The 20,172-nt window shown below is 45.2% G+C and overlaps 1 protein-coding gene across 1 annotated transcript in view; it reads left to right on the forward strand.

Annotated features, from left to right (window-relative positions):
• Nucleotides 1–20,172, forward strand: part of wapl (cohesin release factor wings apart-like) — a 187,609-nt gene that overhangs the window by 107,132 nt on the left and 60,305 nt on the right. The window contains exons 12-14 of the mRNA XM_037435863.2: nt 1,838–2,034; nt 12,295–12,410; nt 19,485–19,619. Of these exons, the coding sequence (XP_037291760.1) occupies nt 1,838–2,034; nt 12,295–12,410; nt 19,485–19,619 (448 nt within the window). The remainder of the gene's footprint in view (nt 1–1,837; nt 2,035–12,294; nt 12,411–19,484; nt 19,620–20,172) is intronic.

The following is a 20,172-nucleotide window of genomic DNA, read 5'->3' on the forward strand; positions in this document are numbered from 1 at the left end:
ACTATAAGACTTGGCAGTAACCCAGATGACACCCCATCAGTAATGATAGAAGAAGTAAGAAAAGCTTTGGAAAGCATGCAAAGAGGCAAAGCTGCTGGTGAGGAACAGGTAACATGAGATCTGCTGAAAGATGGAGGACAGATTGTGTTAGAAAAACTAGCCACCCTGTTTACGAGGTGTCTCCTGACGGGAAGAGTACCAGAGTCTTGGAAGAACGCTAACATCATCTTAATACATAAGAAAGGAGATGACAAGGACTTGAAAAATTACAGGGCAATCAGCTTGCTCTCTGTAGTATACAAGCTATTTACAAAGGTAATTGCTAACAGAGTAAAGAAAACATTAGAATTCAATCAACCAAAGGAACAAGCAGGATTTCGAACAGGCTACTCAATAATCGACCACATTCATACTATCGATCAGGTAATAGAGAAATGCTCAGAGTATAACCAACCACTATACATAGCCTTCATAGATTACGAGAAGGCGTTTGATTCAGTAGAAATATTAGCCGTCATGCAGACACTGCGGAATCAGGGCATCGATGAAGTATATATAAACATCCTGGAATAAATCTACAGGGGATCAACTGCTTCCATAGTGCTTCATAAGGAAAGCAACAGAATACCAATTAAGAATGGTGTAAGGCAGGGGGACACAATCTTCCCAATGCTATTTACCGCGTGCTTACAGGAGGTTTTCAGAAGCCTTGAATGGGAATAGTTAGGGATAAGAGTTAATGAAGAGTACCTTAGTAACCTGCGCTTCGCCGATGACATTGCATTGCTGAGTAACTCAGGGGACACATTGCAACTCATGATTACGGAGTTAGACAAGGAGAGCAGAAAGGTGGGTCTTAAAATTAATCTGCAGAAAACGAAAGTAATGTACAACAACCTCGGAAAAGAGCAGCGCTTCGAGATAGGTAATAGTGCACTTCAAATTGTAAATGACTGTGTCTACTTAGGGCAGGTAATAACCATGGAGCCGAACCACGAGATTGAAGTAACGAGAAAAATAAAAATGGGGTGGAGCACATTTGGCAAGCACTCTCAAATTATGACGGGTAGATTGCCACTATCCCTCAAGAAGAAGGTATATAACAGCTGTATTTTGCCGGTACTTAGCTACGGAGCAGAAACCTGGAGACTTACAAAAAGGGTTCAGCTTAAATTGAGGACGACACAGCGAGCAACGGAAAGAAGAATGGTAGGTGTAACCTTAAGAGACAAGAATAGAGCAGAGTGGATTAGGGAACAAACGGGTGTTAAGGATGTCATAATTGAAATCAAGAAGAGGAAATGGACATGGGTTGGGCATGTAGCGCGTAGACAGGATAACCGCTGGTCATCAAGGGTAACTATCTGGACTCCCAGAGAAGGCAAGCGGGTTAGGGGGAGACGGAAGGTTAGGTAGGCAGATGAGATTAAGAAGTTTGCGGGTATAAATTGGCAGCAGCAAGCACAGGACCGGGTTAACTGGTGAAACATGGGAGAGGCCTTTGTCCTGCAGTGGACGTAGTCAGGCTGATGATGAGGATGATTATTTGTTTGAGTATTCAAAGCACCTTAATTATTGCACAAGCCTAATGCCACAAGAAACTGGTAGTTCATGAATTGTCCATGGCCATGCTAAGCCAGCTGTGCATCTTTTGTACGTTCTATTACCAACCTAGTAGTACCGCAGCCTAATTTGCACTCCAGCTTTCCATTTCTCAGCATAAGAACCTCCTCTTGTTAATAAATACTTTTGAAGTTTTTCGTAAACATTTCATTTTTGATAATGCAATGATCAAAAGAGTACTACCAAGTTGAGATATAGTTTTTTGTGTTTGCAGGCTGCTGTTGCTGTGCCAGTCTAGCCTGTTAGTACACCCAGTTCTCAATGAGCCTACAGCAGGGACTGGTGGCAGCAAAATGGGGGAAGGCCAGATCACCTCAGTGGTTTTGCAGAACCTGCGAGGACCTGGGGCCGTTTTTTTCTCCTGCCTGTTATCTGTCCTTCGTGTACTGCTGAACATGACACATGATAGCCGTGAGTATCCTGAATTTTGCCTTTTAATGCTGACTTTCACAGCCATCATCACTCATGTTGTTGTGGCAGTGCCTATCATTTATTGCGTAAAAGCATTGGTATAGTGAAGTACCTAAACAGGCTTTTATATCGGTAAATACAATCATTGTCTAATACTTGGAACTTGACAGGCGCCATGCAAAACCTATATGCTTGAATATTTAGGAGTTCAAAACTGAATTTTTCAGGAAATAAGAACACGAGCTCAAGCAAAAGCAATGTGTTCACCCAGGCTTCTATGTTGCTGCTTTTCATAGGTGAAAGTACTTTGCGGCACCCTAAAGATCCCCAGGGGGTCAAAATTAGTCGGACTCCCCTGCTATAATGTGCTTCACAAACATGTTATCGTTTTGTAATATTATAAATCGAGAGTGAGAGAGAATCTCTCCGGGACACGAAGGGTGAACACGCATTTCTTTTCCGTCCGTCGGCTCCTATAGTTTGGGGCTCGTCGGACTTCGCCAGCGGTGCCTTGCGCCCACGGTAAACGTTTACCTTTACGTTTCCCCTTTCGAACAGTAAGTTGAAAAGCGGTGCGGTGTCCTAGCGCGTGGTCTTACTACACCGACCCGTATCTCTCGAAGCCAACGCGAGGGAAGTTTTGCTCTTGCTCGAGTGACCGGGCCCTGTTGTGCGGGTGTCGCCGTAAATCACTTTTGCCCACGGAGACGTGCTCGCGGTGGTACCCTATGTAGTACTTCTCACCCGTGGCGTGGATAAGCCTATTTTCTTTCCCGCCACCCCTTTTGCAACGGGCTCTCTACTGCCTTTTTGGTGTTGCCGCAGGCAATGAAGTAATGCGACCTTGAACAGTACCGTGTTCTCGCCACAGCGACTCACAGCGACGGTTAACGCACGCCCTGTGACTTGCTAAAACCGAACCCACGCTTGTAGCTGTACTCTATCGGGATACGTGCACACCACACTGGCACCTAACGTGTACACTACCTGACACCCAACGTGTGCACTACACTGGTGCCAAACGCAATATCAAAAGCTCAAAGCTTTTCACTGCTCTTAGCGAGTCAGTTCGCCTCTGCGATTCGGGCTTGTCACAGCATGCCTGCTTCGTGGCATTTTTGTCCGCTGACCTTTTTAGGCGGATGCTGTGTTGCACAACGAGGTCATTGCCCCTATCGACGGGCACCCTTCTATACCTGTCAGCACCGGTTGGGGTCAACCAGCGTGGTAGCTGACGCGCTATCTCGTGCCCCCTGTTGTCGGCCGAGAAACTTGATCCCGGCGCAACAGCTGCTTGCGGTGCCTTTGCACATGCAAGCGTCGGGGGCGAAAAAGGCGGACGATCTTGGCTGCTATTCAGGTAAGCGGCGCGTCGCAAGCAGCCAAGCTGGGGAGCTGTCCGAAAGCCACGATGCCGAGAGTGAACCCGTAACGTCGTCGCCGGCGGCGGTTTCTGCAGTCCTGAGTGGGCGCGATAACAGACTCCCTTCCTTTGGGAGAATGGGAATCGCTTTGAGCCGCGAAGAGCTACTGAAAGCTCAACAAAGTGATCTGTTTCAAGTTTGAAGAGACGGAGCGTCGTATACGCTACTTGCTCTGCAGTGGGCGCTGATAACGAGCGTCCCGAAGAGACAGAGCGCCTTTACGCTGCTTGCTCTGCAGCGTGCACGAAATCGGGGCTGGAACCAGCGTGTGTCGCTGAGTCACCGGTGGATTCATTTTGCTGTACCATGACAGCTTCCTGTAGTCTATATAGCCACCGGCGAGAAGTCTGCGAATTCGTTTAAGGTGGCTATGCTCAAAAAGTCTGAGAGCCTCACTGTTGCGATCCTCTCACTACGAACTCGTAGCCACCTAAGTGGCTCGAAAGTTTTTGCGAACTGAGCCTTGTTGTGACCTGGCCAGGCATGGCGTTTATCGCTATTGCCGTGCCTGCGACGTCTGACAAATGGTGGAACCAAGGATTGGCAAGCCACTTGCTCTTATGAACCGATTGTCAGTGAGCGTCCGTAGTGCGTACTTGCTGAAAGATCCCCTTTTGGGAAAACTCAGCCGTGCCCACATCGCAGACCTGAAATCCTTTGTCACAGTCTGACGAGCTCGCGCCAGTGCCCAGCGGCACTTCTCGCAAGCAACGGGGCACACCTGGAGTGGCGAAGCGCATTCGGACCCCGCACCGGTATAATCTGAGGAAGCGGTCATCTTTGTGATTTCGCATCGGACGCAGACTTTTTCCGCAACTGAAGGCAGTCGGTTTACTGTCTAGCCTCAGTATAGGTTAGCTTCTTTATGGCCTGTTCTCGTAAAGAAGTCGGCTACACCCGGTGTGTTGCCAGTGTTTCTTTTTTTTAAGCTTTCATTTGTATTTTTTGTTCTTATATTCTTTTGACCAGATATTGATTGTCATTTTTGCTCTGTTTAACATTTTTGTGCTGTATTTCGTCTATCAGCGAAGAGAGTTGTGAACATTGGTGCTTATGCATGGGGAGAGGGACGAAAGGTACTTTGCGCCTTCGCTCACGCGCAGCCGTCTGTGGTGTGTGCGTGATTATATGTGTGTGTACATTTGTGACACTTCTGTGCGTGCCCGGGAGAAGTGCGTGTCCGGGTCTCGTCCTATCGATGTGGACACTAGGTGCTCAGGGTCCTGACCCAGCGACGTCAGACAGTCCAGCTGTGCCCTGCTCTCCACCGTCCCCGAAAAGCCCTGCTGCTTCTTCCACCTTGGCTCCCGCGCAATGCCAGCGGACAGCAACTACAGTTAAACCTTGTTATAACGAAATTAGAGGGCCGCCGCTATTTGCTCGTTATAACCAATATTTCGTTATAGCCGTAGCGGGCATTTACCGCAAATATTATGCACTGTACTTACCTCAAAAAAATAGCGGGCAAAATAGCATCCCGCCGCACGGTGGTATGCAACAAAATAACCGCATTCCCAAATGAAAAAGAAAAAAGTCATGCACCTGTTTTAATGCACTTCAAAATACACAGCTTGCATTTCAGGCGGACTTAGCTGCAAAGAAGTCCGTAATTGGGCGTTGATGCATCTTCCTGATGCGAACGATGGCTCTCTCAGCTGCGGCCGCAATGTTCAAGCCATCTTCGCCGCTCTCGTGAGCGCAGAAGTAGCGGCGCAGTACGTCCACCGCGTCTAATGCCTCCGACGCCGTCGGCATGTTTGTCTCCTGTTCCACGTTGCCTTTCTTGCCACGTTGCCTTTCTTGGTCCTCGATTCGACGGCTCTTATCATAGCCGCCTTCTGATCTAGCGTTATGCGCTTTCGCTTCCCGCCTGGCGCATTCATGTTGCTGGAATCACGAGCGCAGCACGATAAAAGAAAAGGCGGAAGCGGTCGAAAAAGAGAAGAAACACGCACACAAAAGCAACGCGGCTCACGTCGGCGAGCGACAACACTTGCAGAGAAAGTGACTGTGAAGAGGAAGGGGCGCTCTTTTGCGCTGCCCTCTGGGAACCGGTTACTCAAGGGGAAGGGGGTATGTAAGATTAGGAAGCGCGCCTCAGCGCCATGAGAAAGGGGAGAGGGAGAATATAAAGAAGACACAAAAGAAAAGAAAAGGGCGAGACGTTCGCGGAGCGCTGCGCTGTCGGTGGTAGCCAAGCGGCGTACGTGCACGGAACTCTCCTCCGGAAACAGCGCGTGCCGTCTGCTTTGCGCGCGTTGCTGGAGGGCGCGTGGCGGAAGTTTTGAGCTGCTAAATACAGTTCTCGCGTTGCGCGCCATCTCAAATTCGCGTTGTGCACTGTCGTGACATCGGCTCAAAATTTTACTTCCTAACAAAACTTGTTCGTTATATCCCATAACAGGCAAATTTTGCCTCGTTAAAATGAGGTTTTGAATACATTGGTTTGTATGGGGACTTTAAAGGGAAATTAGGATTTGCTCGTTATATCCATTATTTCGTTATAGCCCGTCTCGTTATAACAAGGTTTAACTGTATCAGCTGACAGCAGCTGACAGCAATAGAGAGTATGTTGCCTAGCGACGCCAGAACACCTGACAGCCAATTCCGGTTCGGCCTCCCTGATCCCTGCAGAGGCCTGGCTTCCCAGCGAGGTTTTCTCATCATCCATCGAGAAATTCAGGACCTCCGAACCACCACTGAAGCGGTGTTCGTCCGACACGCTCACCAATCGTCAACAGCAGCCACGAGCCATCAGGGAGCCCCTTCCGTGCCTCTGACCTCGCACACGGGCATCGTACCCACCGAACATTATCACACTTTGCTGCCCCTCTGCGCGGTGGACGCTATCCTGCCTCAGCACCACGTACACTAGCCTTATTTCCTTTACTCCTTTTTGCAAACGTGTTATAATGTCATGTGTTTGTTTTGTTATTAATGTTTTCTCCTTTGTTCCTCGTTTTTTTTTTTTTTTTTTTTGCAGCAGTTACAGGGCTGGACTGAGGTTAGCTGTTGTTCATAGCAGTGTCATTTTCACTGCATAGGTGACGTGCAGCTGCTTTTGCTGATCGGTAAAGGGCAAATTTAAGAGAGGGGGGATAAGGAAATTGTGGCTAGCCCGCCGCCATTGCACAGGCTTTACCGCCTTGGTATTATGTAACGTGAATGGATGACGAAGGTATGTGACTGGTGCAAACATGATAATCATGAGAAGCTTGTCATGTAACAACATGACTACATGTCACGCTCATGATGCCCTCGTGGCCGTTTTGCCAGCTTCATATATACCAAATCTGGTATTACGTGACGCTAACGGACTACGAAGATAAATGACACGTCCAAGTATGATAATCATGACATGGGTGTCATAACATGACTACGTGCCACACTCATCATGCGCTCGCGGCCGTTTCGCTAGTTCCACATATACCAAATTTTGTATTATGTGACGCGATTGGACGATGAAGGTGAATGACACATCCAAACATGATAATCATGACATGGAAGTCATGTACGGCATAATTTACGTCCTCAACGTAACGTTGTGCTGATTTTAAAGTAACATGTCAACCTTCCTCATTCGTGCTTCGCATATAATCGATTCCCACTGATAGGGGATCTGCCAATTTTTTCTTCAGCCATTCACAGATGCGGGGAGTAGTTTGTTTGCACCGGAAGGGTAATGCGGTGATAATGCAATGGTAATGCAACTGTACCGCAATCTACTACTTAGTGAACACTGACAAAGTTTCAGTGAAATGCATTACAGTCGCGTGGATCCAATTGTATCCTGGCTAGTTGCGTGCAGTGTATTGCCTACTCGGTTCACATTATCACTGCCTGGCTATACCTCACACATGCATTTGTCAAGGGAAGTGTTCTTCGTGTCCATTTTTCTTCAGTTGTGCACAGATTCGGCGAGTAGTTTGTTTGCACCAGAACGGTAATGAAGCGATCACAAGTTTTCTGCAAGCAGTGCATTCTCCCCGATGCTTCAGCAGTCCTGCAAGTGGAGAGGCATGGTGTCCATTTGTAGGACCACTAGTTGTTAGTAGCAAAGCCAGTCCCATACATTGGCATAATAGAGTAAGAATAGGGGGAGGGGGGGCTGCTGCAATGTACATTTGCCCTCCCTTAGTGGTGCATTCAGACGACGGACTGAATCTGGATTTGTCGTGGACGCGGGCGGGTAATCTGCGGATGATCCGCCTGCAGATGCATCCACACGACGGACGGTGTCCTAGGAGAAAACAGCCAGATTACCCACGACAGCAGGTTCGGCGCTCACCTGCGCGCGCAGAAAGCAGACCGGTTTGAGAGTATTCAACATAGATGCCCGCGACAAGCAACGCTTGGCTGCGATGTCTGCCGCGTTTTGACAAATGAACGAGGGGTGTTATTCTTTCAAGAGAAAAGGGAGTTGCAGGTAGAATGCTCTTTCAACTACATTGTTCCCCACTTGTAGGACTTCTGAACGCGTCTCCCATCTTTGTTTAGAAGCGGCACGTCGCTGGTTGCAGAAGTTAGAATATTTCACCATCATGACGGCTAAGAATCTCGCGTGATAAACGACGGCGGCGACATTTCCCGAACCACCAAAAGTTATTTCTGCGTATTTACTCACCTGAGAACAAAGCCCCCGGAAACTTAAGTAAACCATTCTCAAGCGTAGATGATGCCAACCAGTCATGCAGCTATCCGCGAGCCATAGAAGACATACCGCGAGCAGACGAAAAGTGTACTGGTTGCCGGAAACCCCGAGCTAATCCGCTGAAGTATCGGCTTTCTCCCGCCAGAATCCCGATGTGAGAAACAGGTTGGGTTCGTCCGTCCGCGAGCCACGCGGACGAGTCGGGGACGAGGGGAATTTCTGATGTGAGGTCACGTGACGCGTCATCCATCACGCCACATCCGGATTCGCTCCGTCGTCTGAATGCACCATAAGGGGAGATGCGAGTCGAAAAATGCGAATTTTTTTTTTTTTTCAAAATGACTGATTTTTCATTTTTGCCTGTTTTGATAAGATTAGTACTTCTACTGTTATGAAAAAAAAGTACAGGTCGAGACTTAACTGGAAATGCTTTAAAATTGCATCTAAACAGCACAAGGTGCCTGCTAAAAGGTCCAAAGTGTGCAGTCTTCGAGCACCTTTCTGCCAATAATGCGCCGCCGCTCGCTTTTCTTGATCGCATTAGCCGAAGAATCGAGCCTCACTCTTCAAGCAACAACAGTTTCCCTCGCTGATGCGGCGCAAGAAATAATAAAAAGAAGCACGCTTTTGCGCGTTTTTCGAGCGCCGCGACTGGCTTATCACGTTGTACGGATCGGGGACCGCCATTGGCCGCTGCGCGCTTGTATGTGCTGTGAAGATTATTTGCGGGGTCCATGTCTTGTCGAGCAGCGCAGCTGAACAATGCTTTTCTTGTGTAATTATCTCCGTTAGAAGAAAAAAAGCATTGTCGCAAGTGAAAGCCCTTGTGCGGCTTTCACTGGCGACCAATGCATCAAAATCAAACCATCTTGCGATCTATGCCAAACTTGTTGTCAATGCATCAAAATCAAAACCAATGCATTAAAAGTCATTCACACCCGTCAGCCGGAAAGCTTGTGATGCGGCAATGGATGACGTCAGCACCAATCTCGCGAGGTTGAAAGAGCTCGCAGTGAGAGAACTTAGAAGGGACGACATTGCCATTATGTATGACGGTATGTGGCACAAGCACGGCCGCAAGATGGCATGACACTGGACTTAGTTTGGATTTCGCAGTCCTGTCGAGCTTCTTCCTAGCTTGCAATTGGCACAAAGCTCTGCCAGATGGAGCGTAAGTTTGGCAAGTGTTTCATGGCCCTGTCTGTGAGCGAAATGTCTGTGAGGAGTCGGCTCGAAAAAGCCGAGAGGGACAAACTCATGGGGCTGGCGTATTTTAGTCCCAGTGGTCACTACAAGAAAGATTGTTCTTTTTGGTGTGCAAATTTCATCAGATATAATGATATCTTTCATAAATAAAAACTAAATTTTAACTTAAAAACTCGCTTTTTTCAAAACACAAATTTTGCCATTTTTTTCAATGTGCCCCTTCTTTTTCTGGCACTTCTAGTGTCGGATCTGCATGAAATTTTGCCCAAATTTTTTCTAAAGTATGGCGAATGCACATATCTTGTTTAAATTTCAATATTTTATTGTATTATAAAAAATTTTATGTAAACCTTTGCTAGGGTAGGTGAAATATGGACTTTTTACGTCTATTATTTTTCACACCTATTACATATTTTTCATGTGCTTCCTGATTAGTCATTTGCATTCTACACTTTATTTCGAACATTATGAACTATGAATGGTAAAAAATTACGAAAGTTCAGGGATGAAAAGAGGGGGGGGGGGGGGGCAAGAGGGTTAGGGTTTTCACTTTGTCATTTCGCAGAGCTAAAAGTGAGCAACTTGCGAGAAACCTAATTATATATTTAAAATTAGCATAAAAAGTTCCGTAAACAGCTCAAGTTTCATTGCTCTAGGGTGAATATGTAAAAAAAAGTGTTTTCGAGTAGCATCTCCCCTTAAGGGGAACTTTGCGTACACCTATGGCAATCTTAATGTCGCATAGTGGCTTAGTAAAAGTTAAAAAAAAGAATACATCTTTTAGAGAACAAGAAATTAATATAATTATGGTGTATGTTGAACTATAAATTGTTATACCAACCATGCCATTACCTCCCTGCTTTCTAAGTTGCAAGTTAACACCTTTCTCTGGATTGTAATTCTAAATAAAAGAGGTGGACCTGCAATTGTGAAAAAACACAGTTGATCTTGCATATATCAAACTCAAAAGGGATAGCAAAAGAGTTTGATATACCAATTTAGTATAATAAATATGCATATTTCAGGCTTATATTAGTGAATTGCAAGTCTTGAAACGGCTTTTGGAAATTGTAATTAGCGTTAGCATCATGGGGGGCGGTATTCCCTCACAGTATGCCTAAAAAACTCTGACGACTTCTTTTGCAAGCTATCACACTTTATTTACGTGAAAATACTCTGCAGATTTGTCTTGCCCTTTGCACGCCTTCAAGTCATCCTCATTAATCGAGCATTGACGCTTTCAAAATAAGTGAATTCAGCCCCTTGAGCAGCAGCCACGATACAAGCTCTATAGCTCAGTAAAATGTAGTGTAGCAGCAGAGTTAGCGTCTTAATAACCGCACAGGTCCACTTCCGCGGCACTGGCAACATCAGCCATGATATTAGCATCGATGCAGTCAGAAACAGCAACCTTGTCATCTGCACCGATGAAGTCACTTTCTGTTCTCAAGTATGAGGTGCTGCTTGGAAATTCTAATAAGTGTACTCGGCAAAACTTTTTTTGGCATTGGAATGAAGGCTACAGCGCCAAATCGCGGGCATCCTACTGCCAGTGAATGTAGTTCCAGAACAGTGCCCCTATTTTCTTTGTGAATTATAGAACTTCCCCCTTTATTTTTACGTAGAGCTGTTTGAGACAGGACGCAGCTCCCATCATTAAGATAGTCACATTTGCTTTTATTTTTTCGTTGTGACTTTGCGTTTTGAATGCGCGAGAAAGTCCTGCCTTTTTACGCGCACCTCAAACGTTAAACGGCGTCTGCGTCTACATAAAACACTGATGGTGCGCTCCCGTCACCTTCCATAGGGTGACGGGAGCGCACCATCAGTGTTTTATAGGGTACATCAAAATGGACTACTTCACGTAGTGCTACATATGCAGAAGCTCTGCCTCCGTAGCTTTCCCTTTAGTGCCAAGAAAAGTTGTCGCCGAGCATAGCAAAATTCACTGAGGCACCATAGGCTGTTGTCAGCTAAGATGATGCATACAAGTTGTCACCTGTCACTAAAGTGCACAAGGAAACTGTACACGATGGTGCCTTGCTCGATGTTGTTCCAAGCACCAGTCATCATTTGTATTGCTACGAACTTGAAAATGACGCTTTCCAGGAACAACAAACGACCATGTACCCCACCATTGATATCTTGGCGATGGCACTAGGAGGCTTGGTAGCCTCAAGTGAAAAGCAAGAAAAAGTGAAGCCTCCAAGATGTGTATTCTGTAACCGAAAACGCCAAAAGTACGTCTTTAGGTTGCGGATCTCAAAGGCCAAGCTTTTTGGGCCTGCGTGTCGTCATGCTTGAGCATTACCGAAAACACTAAACGTACGTGTTCAGGTTGCAGATCTCAAAGGCCAAGCTTTTTTGGCCTGCATGTCATCACTCTTGAGCAAACAAGAAAGGGAATGCGCACATCCTGATGAGGCCGCCAAGCCACCTTGCATTCATGCGATTTTGGTGCCATCAGCAATTGGCCCCATTAGAAACACTGTGTCCACGCGTTACAACTTACAACAGATCGCACATTACATGCCCGTGCACTCATAAACGCTGTGCAACCAACGAATTACGCAGCCTTTTCGTCACCACGTGAGAAGGGATCGAAACTTGTTACAAACCGGCTTAAAAATGAGTGATTTTTGTCAGAATAAGTGCACTTTCTGGGCTTCGGCCCGGTGCAACGTCAATATATTGGATGTTACGCTCTGCAGTAGTTCAATGTAGATGTGCAATATTCCCATACTTTTGCATCGGAAATTCAAGGGGTTTTATCAACTTTTTGATGTAGCGAATAATTCAATATTTAGAGTTCAATCTACCCAAGATCGACTGTAGTGATAGTCCTTTCCAATGCAAATGACATTACTGCAAATTACTTTATTGTATTGAGGTTTGATGGCAATCGGCGTGGCTTTTAAAATCCTTGATCTTGTTTTTATTGTTTCCATTTGACCAGGAGGTTTGCTTTACTGTTTTCAGTCTTGGGCAGCAAAGATGTTGGAAGCCAACCAGGATTACTGGCTGCCATTTTGCTCTGCATTCTGCAAGTACCGAAAGCAGTGCCAACGGAGCAGCGTTTTGATCTTTTGGTTTTGGTGAGTGTATTTTGAAAATTTTGCTGAAAATATATATTTTGCTGAAAATGCTTTGCGGAAAACAGGGCAGACTGCCCATAAATTATATATATATATATATATATATATATATATATATATATATATATATATATATATATATATATATATATATATATATTATGTATTTATGAGATCTAACAGACAATAATGCCAAGGAAAGTATAGGGGAAGTTATTAGACCAAATCTTACAGTAAATCTGAAGAAGGAAAAGATAATTTGCCAGTTCAAAACACGAAAAAACGAGCCCTTAAGTATACACTTCTTTCCCTTATATACAGTCGCCGACCGTTTATTCGGACTCGACGGGAACGGCTAAAACGTCCGAATAATCGGGAGTCCAAAAAACGGATTCACTCGAAAAAAAGCACTTTTATAGGCCCTATCACCCGAAAAAACTGTCATGTCTGCACACACACACGCTTCCGAGACGTTTTGCTTGGAAATAGAAAATTCAGACTTCAGACTGAGGTAGGTCGCCTTCTACCTGGCGAATCATATCCGCTTTCTTTGTCATCGTGAGCGTCCTGTAGCTCCCACGTTGGCCGCGTTTCTTCACTCCCAACGGCGCAGCAATGGGTGGCGTCGTAGCCATTTGAGCACGCCACCGAACACGCAAGAGAGCGAGAACACAGACAAGACGAACCAGGCCTAGCCGCAAAAGCAGCTGACTGACACTGCTGACAAACGCTACAGCGAACACTTTGTAGGTGGCTTGGCTTGGCCGCTCGACTGGCTAAAAAATATAAGCGTCGTCAAACATAGCCTTCGAGATTGGCAATGGCGATTTCTGCATGCATTTTGACACTGGCCAGACATCCATCCATAGCTAGTGCAGAATATCAGCGCTGGCAACTTAGCAAACGTATTGTTGACGTCGCTCTCAGCGTGTAATGGCGTACGGCGACGCATCCGGTCAGTCAAACGAGTCTGAATAAGCGAATGGCGCACAGTGGGGCGTCTGAATTTTCGGTTGTGAGTTTACATTAGGATCAATGGGGAGTGTGGCGGTGCCATGAAGATGTCCGAATAAACAGGCATGTCCGAATTTTCGGCATCCGAATAAACGGTCGGCGATTGTATATATATGTATATATATAAGTATGTACGTGTATATCTATATATATATATATATGTATATATATATATATATATATATATATATATATATATATATATATATATATATATATATATATATACACTCTCACACACACTCACAGTCAAGCCCACGTGTAACGGCCCTACTTAAAATGAACTTTCGCTTGAAGCGAACAATATCTGCATGATCGTCACAATATACACTGTTTCATTGGCACAATATCTCGCTTAAAACGAACGTTTGTATTCAATCGCCTGCATCTTCTCTTATCGTATCGTTCTAGCGCACGCACATACGCTACCCCACCAACTCTGATAATTCGCGGTTCGTTTCGTGTTTAAGGCCTGTTCTTGCTCACTTCACAATCGGCTCAGCATGCCCTCCACACGCGTGTGAAAGCGTAAAAATGGCTGTTAATTTGCGGGGAACGAATGGTGAAATATTGAAGTCGGTGAGGCCACGCAAATCGGTGAGGCGGTGAGGCCGGTGCAACAAAACGATTTTTTGATCATGGCCGCCAATTATTTAGGCACCATTGCACGCGCCGATCCAGGCAGCCGTGCTTTGACCTCTGCGTGCGTAGGCACTCCAAGTTTTTCTACGCGCGAGTCTCGCGTTTCGCGGACCTTTAAAGCAAGCTACCCGACCTTCCCGTGTGTTTTGGTTTTCAAGGTTCCCTTTCCACTGTATTCTCACCTCTCTTCACTCTATCGCAACTCCTTGCCCTCCTCTCGCAAATCTGCTCTCCTCTCTGTGTAATACAACTCCTTTGCCCGTCTCCACCGTGGAGCGGTGCAGATGGGCAAAGGAGCCACGCTGGCTCGAATTAGTTTTGTTTTCTTACTAGAAATGGGACCAGAGCTGTACCACACGTTCTGGCATGTGTGTTGCATGTGCGCGTCTTGCTCGCTTTTGTGTGTAATCAGGATGGTGGACGGGAGGCCTTGCATGCTTTTTCCTGCCGCTCAACAAAATGTCGAAAGTGTGACTAGTTGCCTTGGGCGTAATCCGCGCGTTAGGTGCAGCATTGCGAAGCGCTTGCTCATAGCTGTTGACTACCTGGCAGCCAACTTGCCGCTTCGGAGGTTCTGTCATTCAGCTGTGGAGATGGTGAATATTTCGTGGGCAGTGGTGACAGCTACGTTCGTGAAACTGTTTTCGCGAGGCCGACTTCGTCGACTTCAGGCCCGATGTCGAGCCTCAAGCTTCCGAACAGGACCACTGTGGTGGCGATTTGTGGCAGCGTGTCGTCGACTCCGACATGGGAGAGCGGGTGTGACATTTGTTGCGATGGTTTAATTACGGCCGATGATGATGCGGGCACTGCGGAACCGTGCACGGATTATGGCATTGTGAATGAAGTACGCGGCAAGAATGATTTGGAAGAATCGGTTTGCGAGAATGGCGAAACTTTAGAGCCAGTGCCTCATACAGCTTTATGCCACTGGCCTTGGCGAAGAGCTCTCTGCGATTTGAAATAAACTCGAGACTCCCCTTATCGCTTCTGCTTTCGAAGCACGTGCATCACAGACTTTTTTCAGCAAAACATTTTGTGTTTTCTCTCGCAACTTTTTTTAGAGTTGTGTTTTATTTACTACGAACTTCGGGACACACTGAACAGATGCGGTGTCAGGCTCAGGTTCACTATAAGCGAGCTTGACTGTATATGCGGATAAAATAACGAATGAGGATTTTATCAAGGCATTCAGTGCGTTCCTGTGTGACTTTTGAATCACCTTTCTTTCGTCCACTACGATGGGGTAGCGGTTACGATGCTTAACTGCTGGCTTGAAGGTCACCAGCTCAATCCCGACCATGGTGGTCGCATTTTAGAAAGCGAAATGGTAGAGGCCTATGTACTGTGTGACGTCAGTGCACATTATATGCACACTAAAGTGAAACTGTGAATCGGTTTAGATTGATAAAATGTACTCTGAGAACTCTATCGTTAAGTAAAATAGAGGATAAAATCAAGTGCAAAATTTCATTTTAAGTTTCACGGCACAATCTCTGCCCAAAACATGTTATTGTTTACAAAATGTATATCGTATTTTGATGCGCATTGGCTCAACCAAGCTTCCTCATACTTTGTATGATAAGTCTTTGGCCCCCTCAGCGGACGCTTTATTTTTCTGACTAAAACTACTTATGCCGTTGTAGGCAGCTTCAGAATAAGTAACGTCACCGTAAATGGTGTGGAAATCTGAAGGTGGTGTTGCCACCCTTGTTTTATTTTTGCTTTTTTTTTTTTGCATACCAAGCATCTTCTTGCTGAAATATTTTGTGGTGCCATGAAAGAGCAGTTTACTAATATGAGAAAAATTGTTTTTCCCTTTAGTGTCCCTAGAACACCAGATGGTCGAAACGTCTGGAGCCCTCCACTACGGCGCTTCTTATAACCATATAATGGTTTTGGGATGCTAAATCCTAAATATTAGTATTATCTTGCACATGTGTTCATTATTCAAATTCTTTTTTTCAGATGTGTTGTTTATACATTCCTGCTTTTGGCTGCTTGCCTCATCGGTGCATAAAACTTCGTGAATTAACATTGTTCTCTCTCGATTAAATTCAACATATAGAGGACATGACAAATGCATGCTTTGTTTCCACATAATACTTAGCCATTTTTATTTATACATCCTACTGATGTGTTCATCAATGTCAAAACTGGGCTTTCTAGAAACTTTTTCCCTCAATTTAATCATACAAGAGTGTTGAAGTTAGCATCGAAGTTCACTCCACGCTGTGATATTTAACAAGCAATTTATGCTAGTTTTTTTTTTACATTCTCCTATACCTGATTCGAAAGCCACAGCATATAAAAAATGAACACCACTTTTTCCTGTCGTAGTAGTACACTTAGAGATACAATGCAATGAGATATTTAATAGTTAAAAGCAACATTAAAATAGAAAGATAAATGGTCTAATGAGAATGAGATATTTCATAATTATAAACAATAAAATCGTGAAGGTTGCGCACTCAGATGTGTATGTAAGTGTGATCCAGCTGTTTTCTTCATTAAAGGAGTATTAGTGACAAGGTTTTCAGTAGTAGGCTTGTGCGCATATTCTAATGCTTCGAATATTCGAATGAATAGTTAAGTATTCGAATTCGCTTCGATTTGAATTTAAATTATCAAATACTTTCGAAGTATTCCCAATGAACGAATAAGTGTATATTAGTCAGCATGTCATTGCCTGTAAAGGTGGTTTCACTACAATGTAGGAGTGCTAAGCTTTGAAAGCACCTATCAAAGGGAAATTTGTTTTGCCGCGAAGCCCCCCTTCAAATTTAAAGGGGCCCTGCAACACTCACTGAACATGGTCAGAAAACGCTGCCGATCAGTAGTAGAGGCTACCGAGAACACGCGAGGCAAATATTACAGCGCAGTGCACGGCCTGTAGTTCGCAATAAATTTTCAAAGCTAAAAATTGCTTTCTTCCTTCGGCAAATGACACTACAAGCTCAAAAATCACTTGTCACAGCCAAGAAGGAATATACGGCTCTGGGCACAGCCACTGGCTGATTTGAGCATGGGCCGCTGCGGGAGACCGCCGCTTGTCCATGAGTATGTGCGAGGCTGCACTGAAAATCCGTGTATTCGGGAAAAAAAAAAGTGCTCAAGGTCACGAAAAACATGTGACGTATTTTCTTTCGCCGTGCCATTCTTCCATACTTGGTAGCTTCCAGCTATTTCATCGGGACAAGAAGAGAGAATGCAATTACAGCGTGCGACAAATTTTTGGAACTCCGCTCGTACTGAACTAATTCTAGAAACTTGGCGTCGGTAAATTTGTGAGGCGACAAGCATGTGTACTGGCTCTATGGCTACTTGAAAAACTGTTGCAGGGCCCCTTCAAAAGAACATGTTACCCTCAAATCAATTTTTCATTTTATTAAGCTTGTTATGACGGCTTATATGCTCCAAGTATAATAAATTTTAAGACATTAGGTATCTTAGAGGTTATCATTCGCATCCTACTGAAACTACTACTCAAGGTTGTTTAGACTTCCTTTCAACGAAAAAAAATGGCATTTGCATAAAACCCCTATTTCAATTCAAAAGAAATATTGTGCAGGTTAGTTACCGTATTTACTCGATTCTACCGCGCCCTCGATTGTAACGCGCACCCGATTTCCACGACGAAAAAAAAAAAACGTAAGACATCGATTGCAACGCGCACCCATTTTTCTCGCTGGCCCGCACGATCACACCACTCGAAAAAACAACTCATTTCGGGAGCGTCTTCCATTTAAATATGAGGTACGGGCGAAGCTTGTGCCCATCTGACGTGTAACAGAGCATTGCCGTCACTGTAGTTTTACCGTGGACCGATGTCAGCACGTTGCTTCGCCCCCTTCTTCTCGACAGTTGTGGTGCCAGACGTGTCGAAGTAAAGAGGCGTCTGATCGGCATTCCCGATATTCCCAAGCAGGTAGCCGTTGTTGTGCCGCAAGTTTAGGACGAACCTCTGAAAACTGTGAAGCTTTTCATCGTACTCCTCCGCAAAACTTTTCGCATATGCCCGTTCGCCTTCGAAGGGAAAAGCTTTTTCTCTTCATAAAGTTAGTTAGCCAGCACCTGCTCGCTTTAAACTGGCTCCGCATTAGCCCTTTTTCTATTCTAAGGCTAACTGCATAGCCCGCACTTGGAGCAGTTCTGTCGTCACGGGCCGCCATGCCGCTCGCTGCTCAAGCACATACTCGCCGAGCAGCTCTTTAACTTGCGGAAACCCACCTTGCTGTGGTCCACTGAAGCCTTTGCGTGAAGCTTTGCTGTCGACAATATTCTGCTTTTGTTTCCGCCGGTCCCGCACGCACGTTTCGGGAACTCCGAACGACCGCGATGCAGCCCGATTTACGTCCGTTTCGGCACACGCGATCTTTTCTTTTAAAAGCGGCACCGTGGTGCACTCGTCGAGTTTTTGGAGTCGGCCCTTCCATGCCGTCGATGCTAATGCACACCAAGATGACGAACTCCTCAGCACACGTACGAAGTGCCGCACATGGGAAACACATAGGCTGAAATGGCCGACGCGCCATGCCGACGCACGTAGGGGGCGGCTATTTCGGAATGCCGATGGCAATAGAATGACCATATTCATTTTTTTTTCGTACTCGATTCTAACGCGCATGCGATTTATGAACTCGCTTAACCGGAAAAAAGGTGCGCGTTAGATTCGAGTAATTACGGTAGGTCATGATAAATATTCCTTTTTTTTATATGTCATTCGAATTCAATTCGAAATTATTCGACAATGGAGGCGGAAATGTTTTAGGCCCGTGTGCTCAGATTTGGGTGCACGTTAAAGAACCCCAGGTGGTCAAAATTTACGAAGCTCTCCACTACAGCGTCTCTCATAATCATATGGTGGTTTTGGGACATTAAACCCCACATATCAATCAATCAATCAATCAATCGAAATTATTCGATCGAAATCACTACTCGCTTCGAACTTAAAATTCACTATTCGCACAAGCCTAGTTTTCAGGCATCACAAAGACTTTTTTTTTTTTATTTCCTTGGCCTGCAGTGTTAATGCTGCCCACATATTGGAGCCAGGAAACACGTAACGTACACATTAATTTTTTTCAGCTTTATTTGAAAGTTTTTATGTTAAAGTTTGCATCACCCAACATTTGTGAGTCATCCTCTTCTCCACAGTGGACATTATCATGACGAGTTTCGACAGCAAAATTTTATGTTAGTAGTGTGGCTCCCCAGATGGTACCCCCTGACGGGGGCATTCTCGTCTTCTCAGGACCAAATAAAGTTCCTTGACTGACTGACTCCTGAAACAAGTGCTTAACATCTGAACAGTTACAGTGCTACTTCCAAATGCATTTATTTACGACTTCCTTTTTTTGTGCATTCTATATTGTTTTGTAGTCATTTTTATATTTGTTATTTTGTATCTGAATCTAGTCACTGGGATTACTCATCAACTTGGTGGAGCACTGTGAAGAGAACAGGGAGCGCCTGGCAAATACGGAAACAGTCGGCTCATTTGAATCTTTGTTTGACCAGATGAAGCTGCCGGCATTCCATGCTCTTATGGACGTGAGTACCACATTCTAATAGTGCGTGGCATGTTACTGAAAGCAGCATGCTAATTTGCAATCAGGTTTCCAGCTCCTAAACAAATTATTAAAGTGACGAATTGCTCCTCAAAGCCCCAAAATAGCTTTTAACTAAGCAAAAGAAAATTGCAGTTTTGGTTGAAAGCACTTAACTACTGCACAATCTATGCCACATCGGCAAACATGAGCTTGCCAACTATAGTGTGGTGTAACGCTGTACACACATTCAAGGTACCACATTTTTGGCTCACTCAACTAGCATGCATGGTTAGTACACCGTGCATGGGCTGTGTTGTATTAATTCATGCAAGCTCGCCTATGTGATTTCTCATGTTTACTGAGAAAAAAGGCGTACACAGGCGGCTATAGGCTGCTTTTGTTTCTGCTAGCAGTACACACTCTGGACTGGTCTCACTCTGTGAAGTGAGTTATTGCCTATTAAGAATGTGCAGTACACTTCTGACAGCACCACACCCTGCATGATGTAAAATGGAAGGTGTAGGTGGTTATGGTTGTTCTGATAAGATATGCGG

Source organism: Rhipicephalus microplus, chromosome X, assembly GCF_043290135.1.
Source record: "Rhipicephalus microplus isolate Deutch F79 chromosome X, USDA_Rmic, whole genome shotgun sequence".
Taxonomy (NCBI): domain Eukaryota; kingdom Metazoa; phylum Arthropoda; class Arachnida; order Ixodida; family Ixodidae; genus Rhipicephalus; species Rhipicephalus microplus.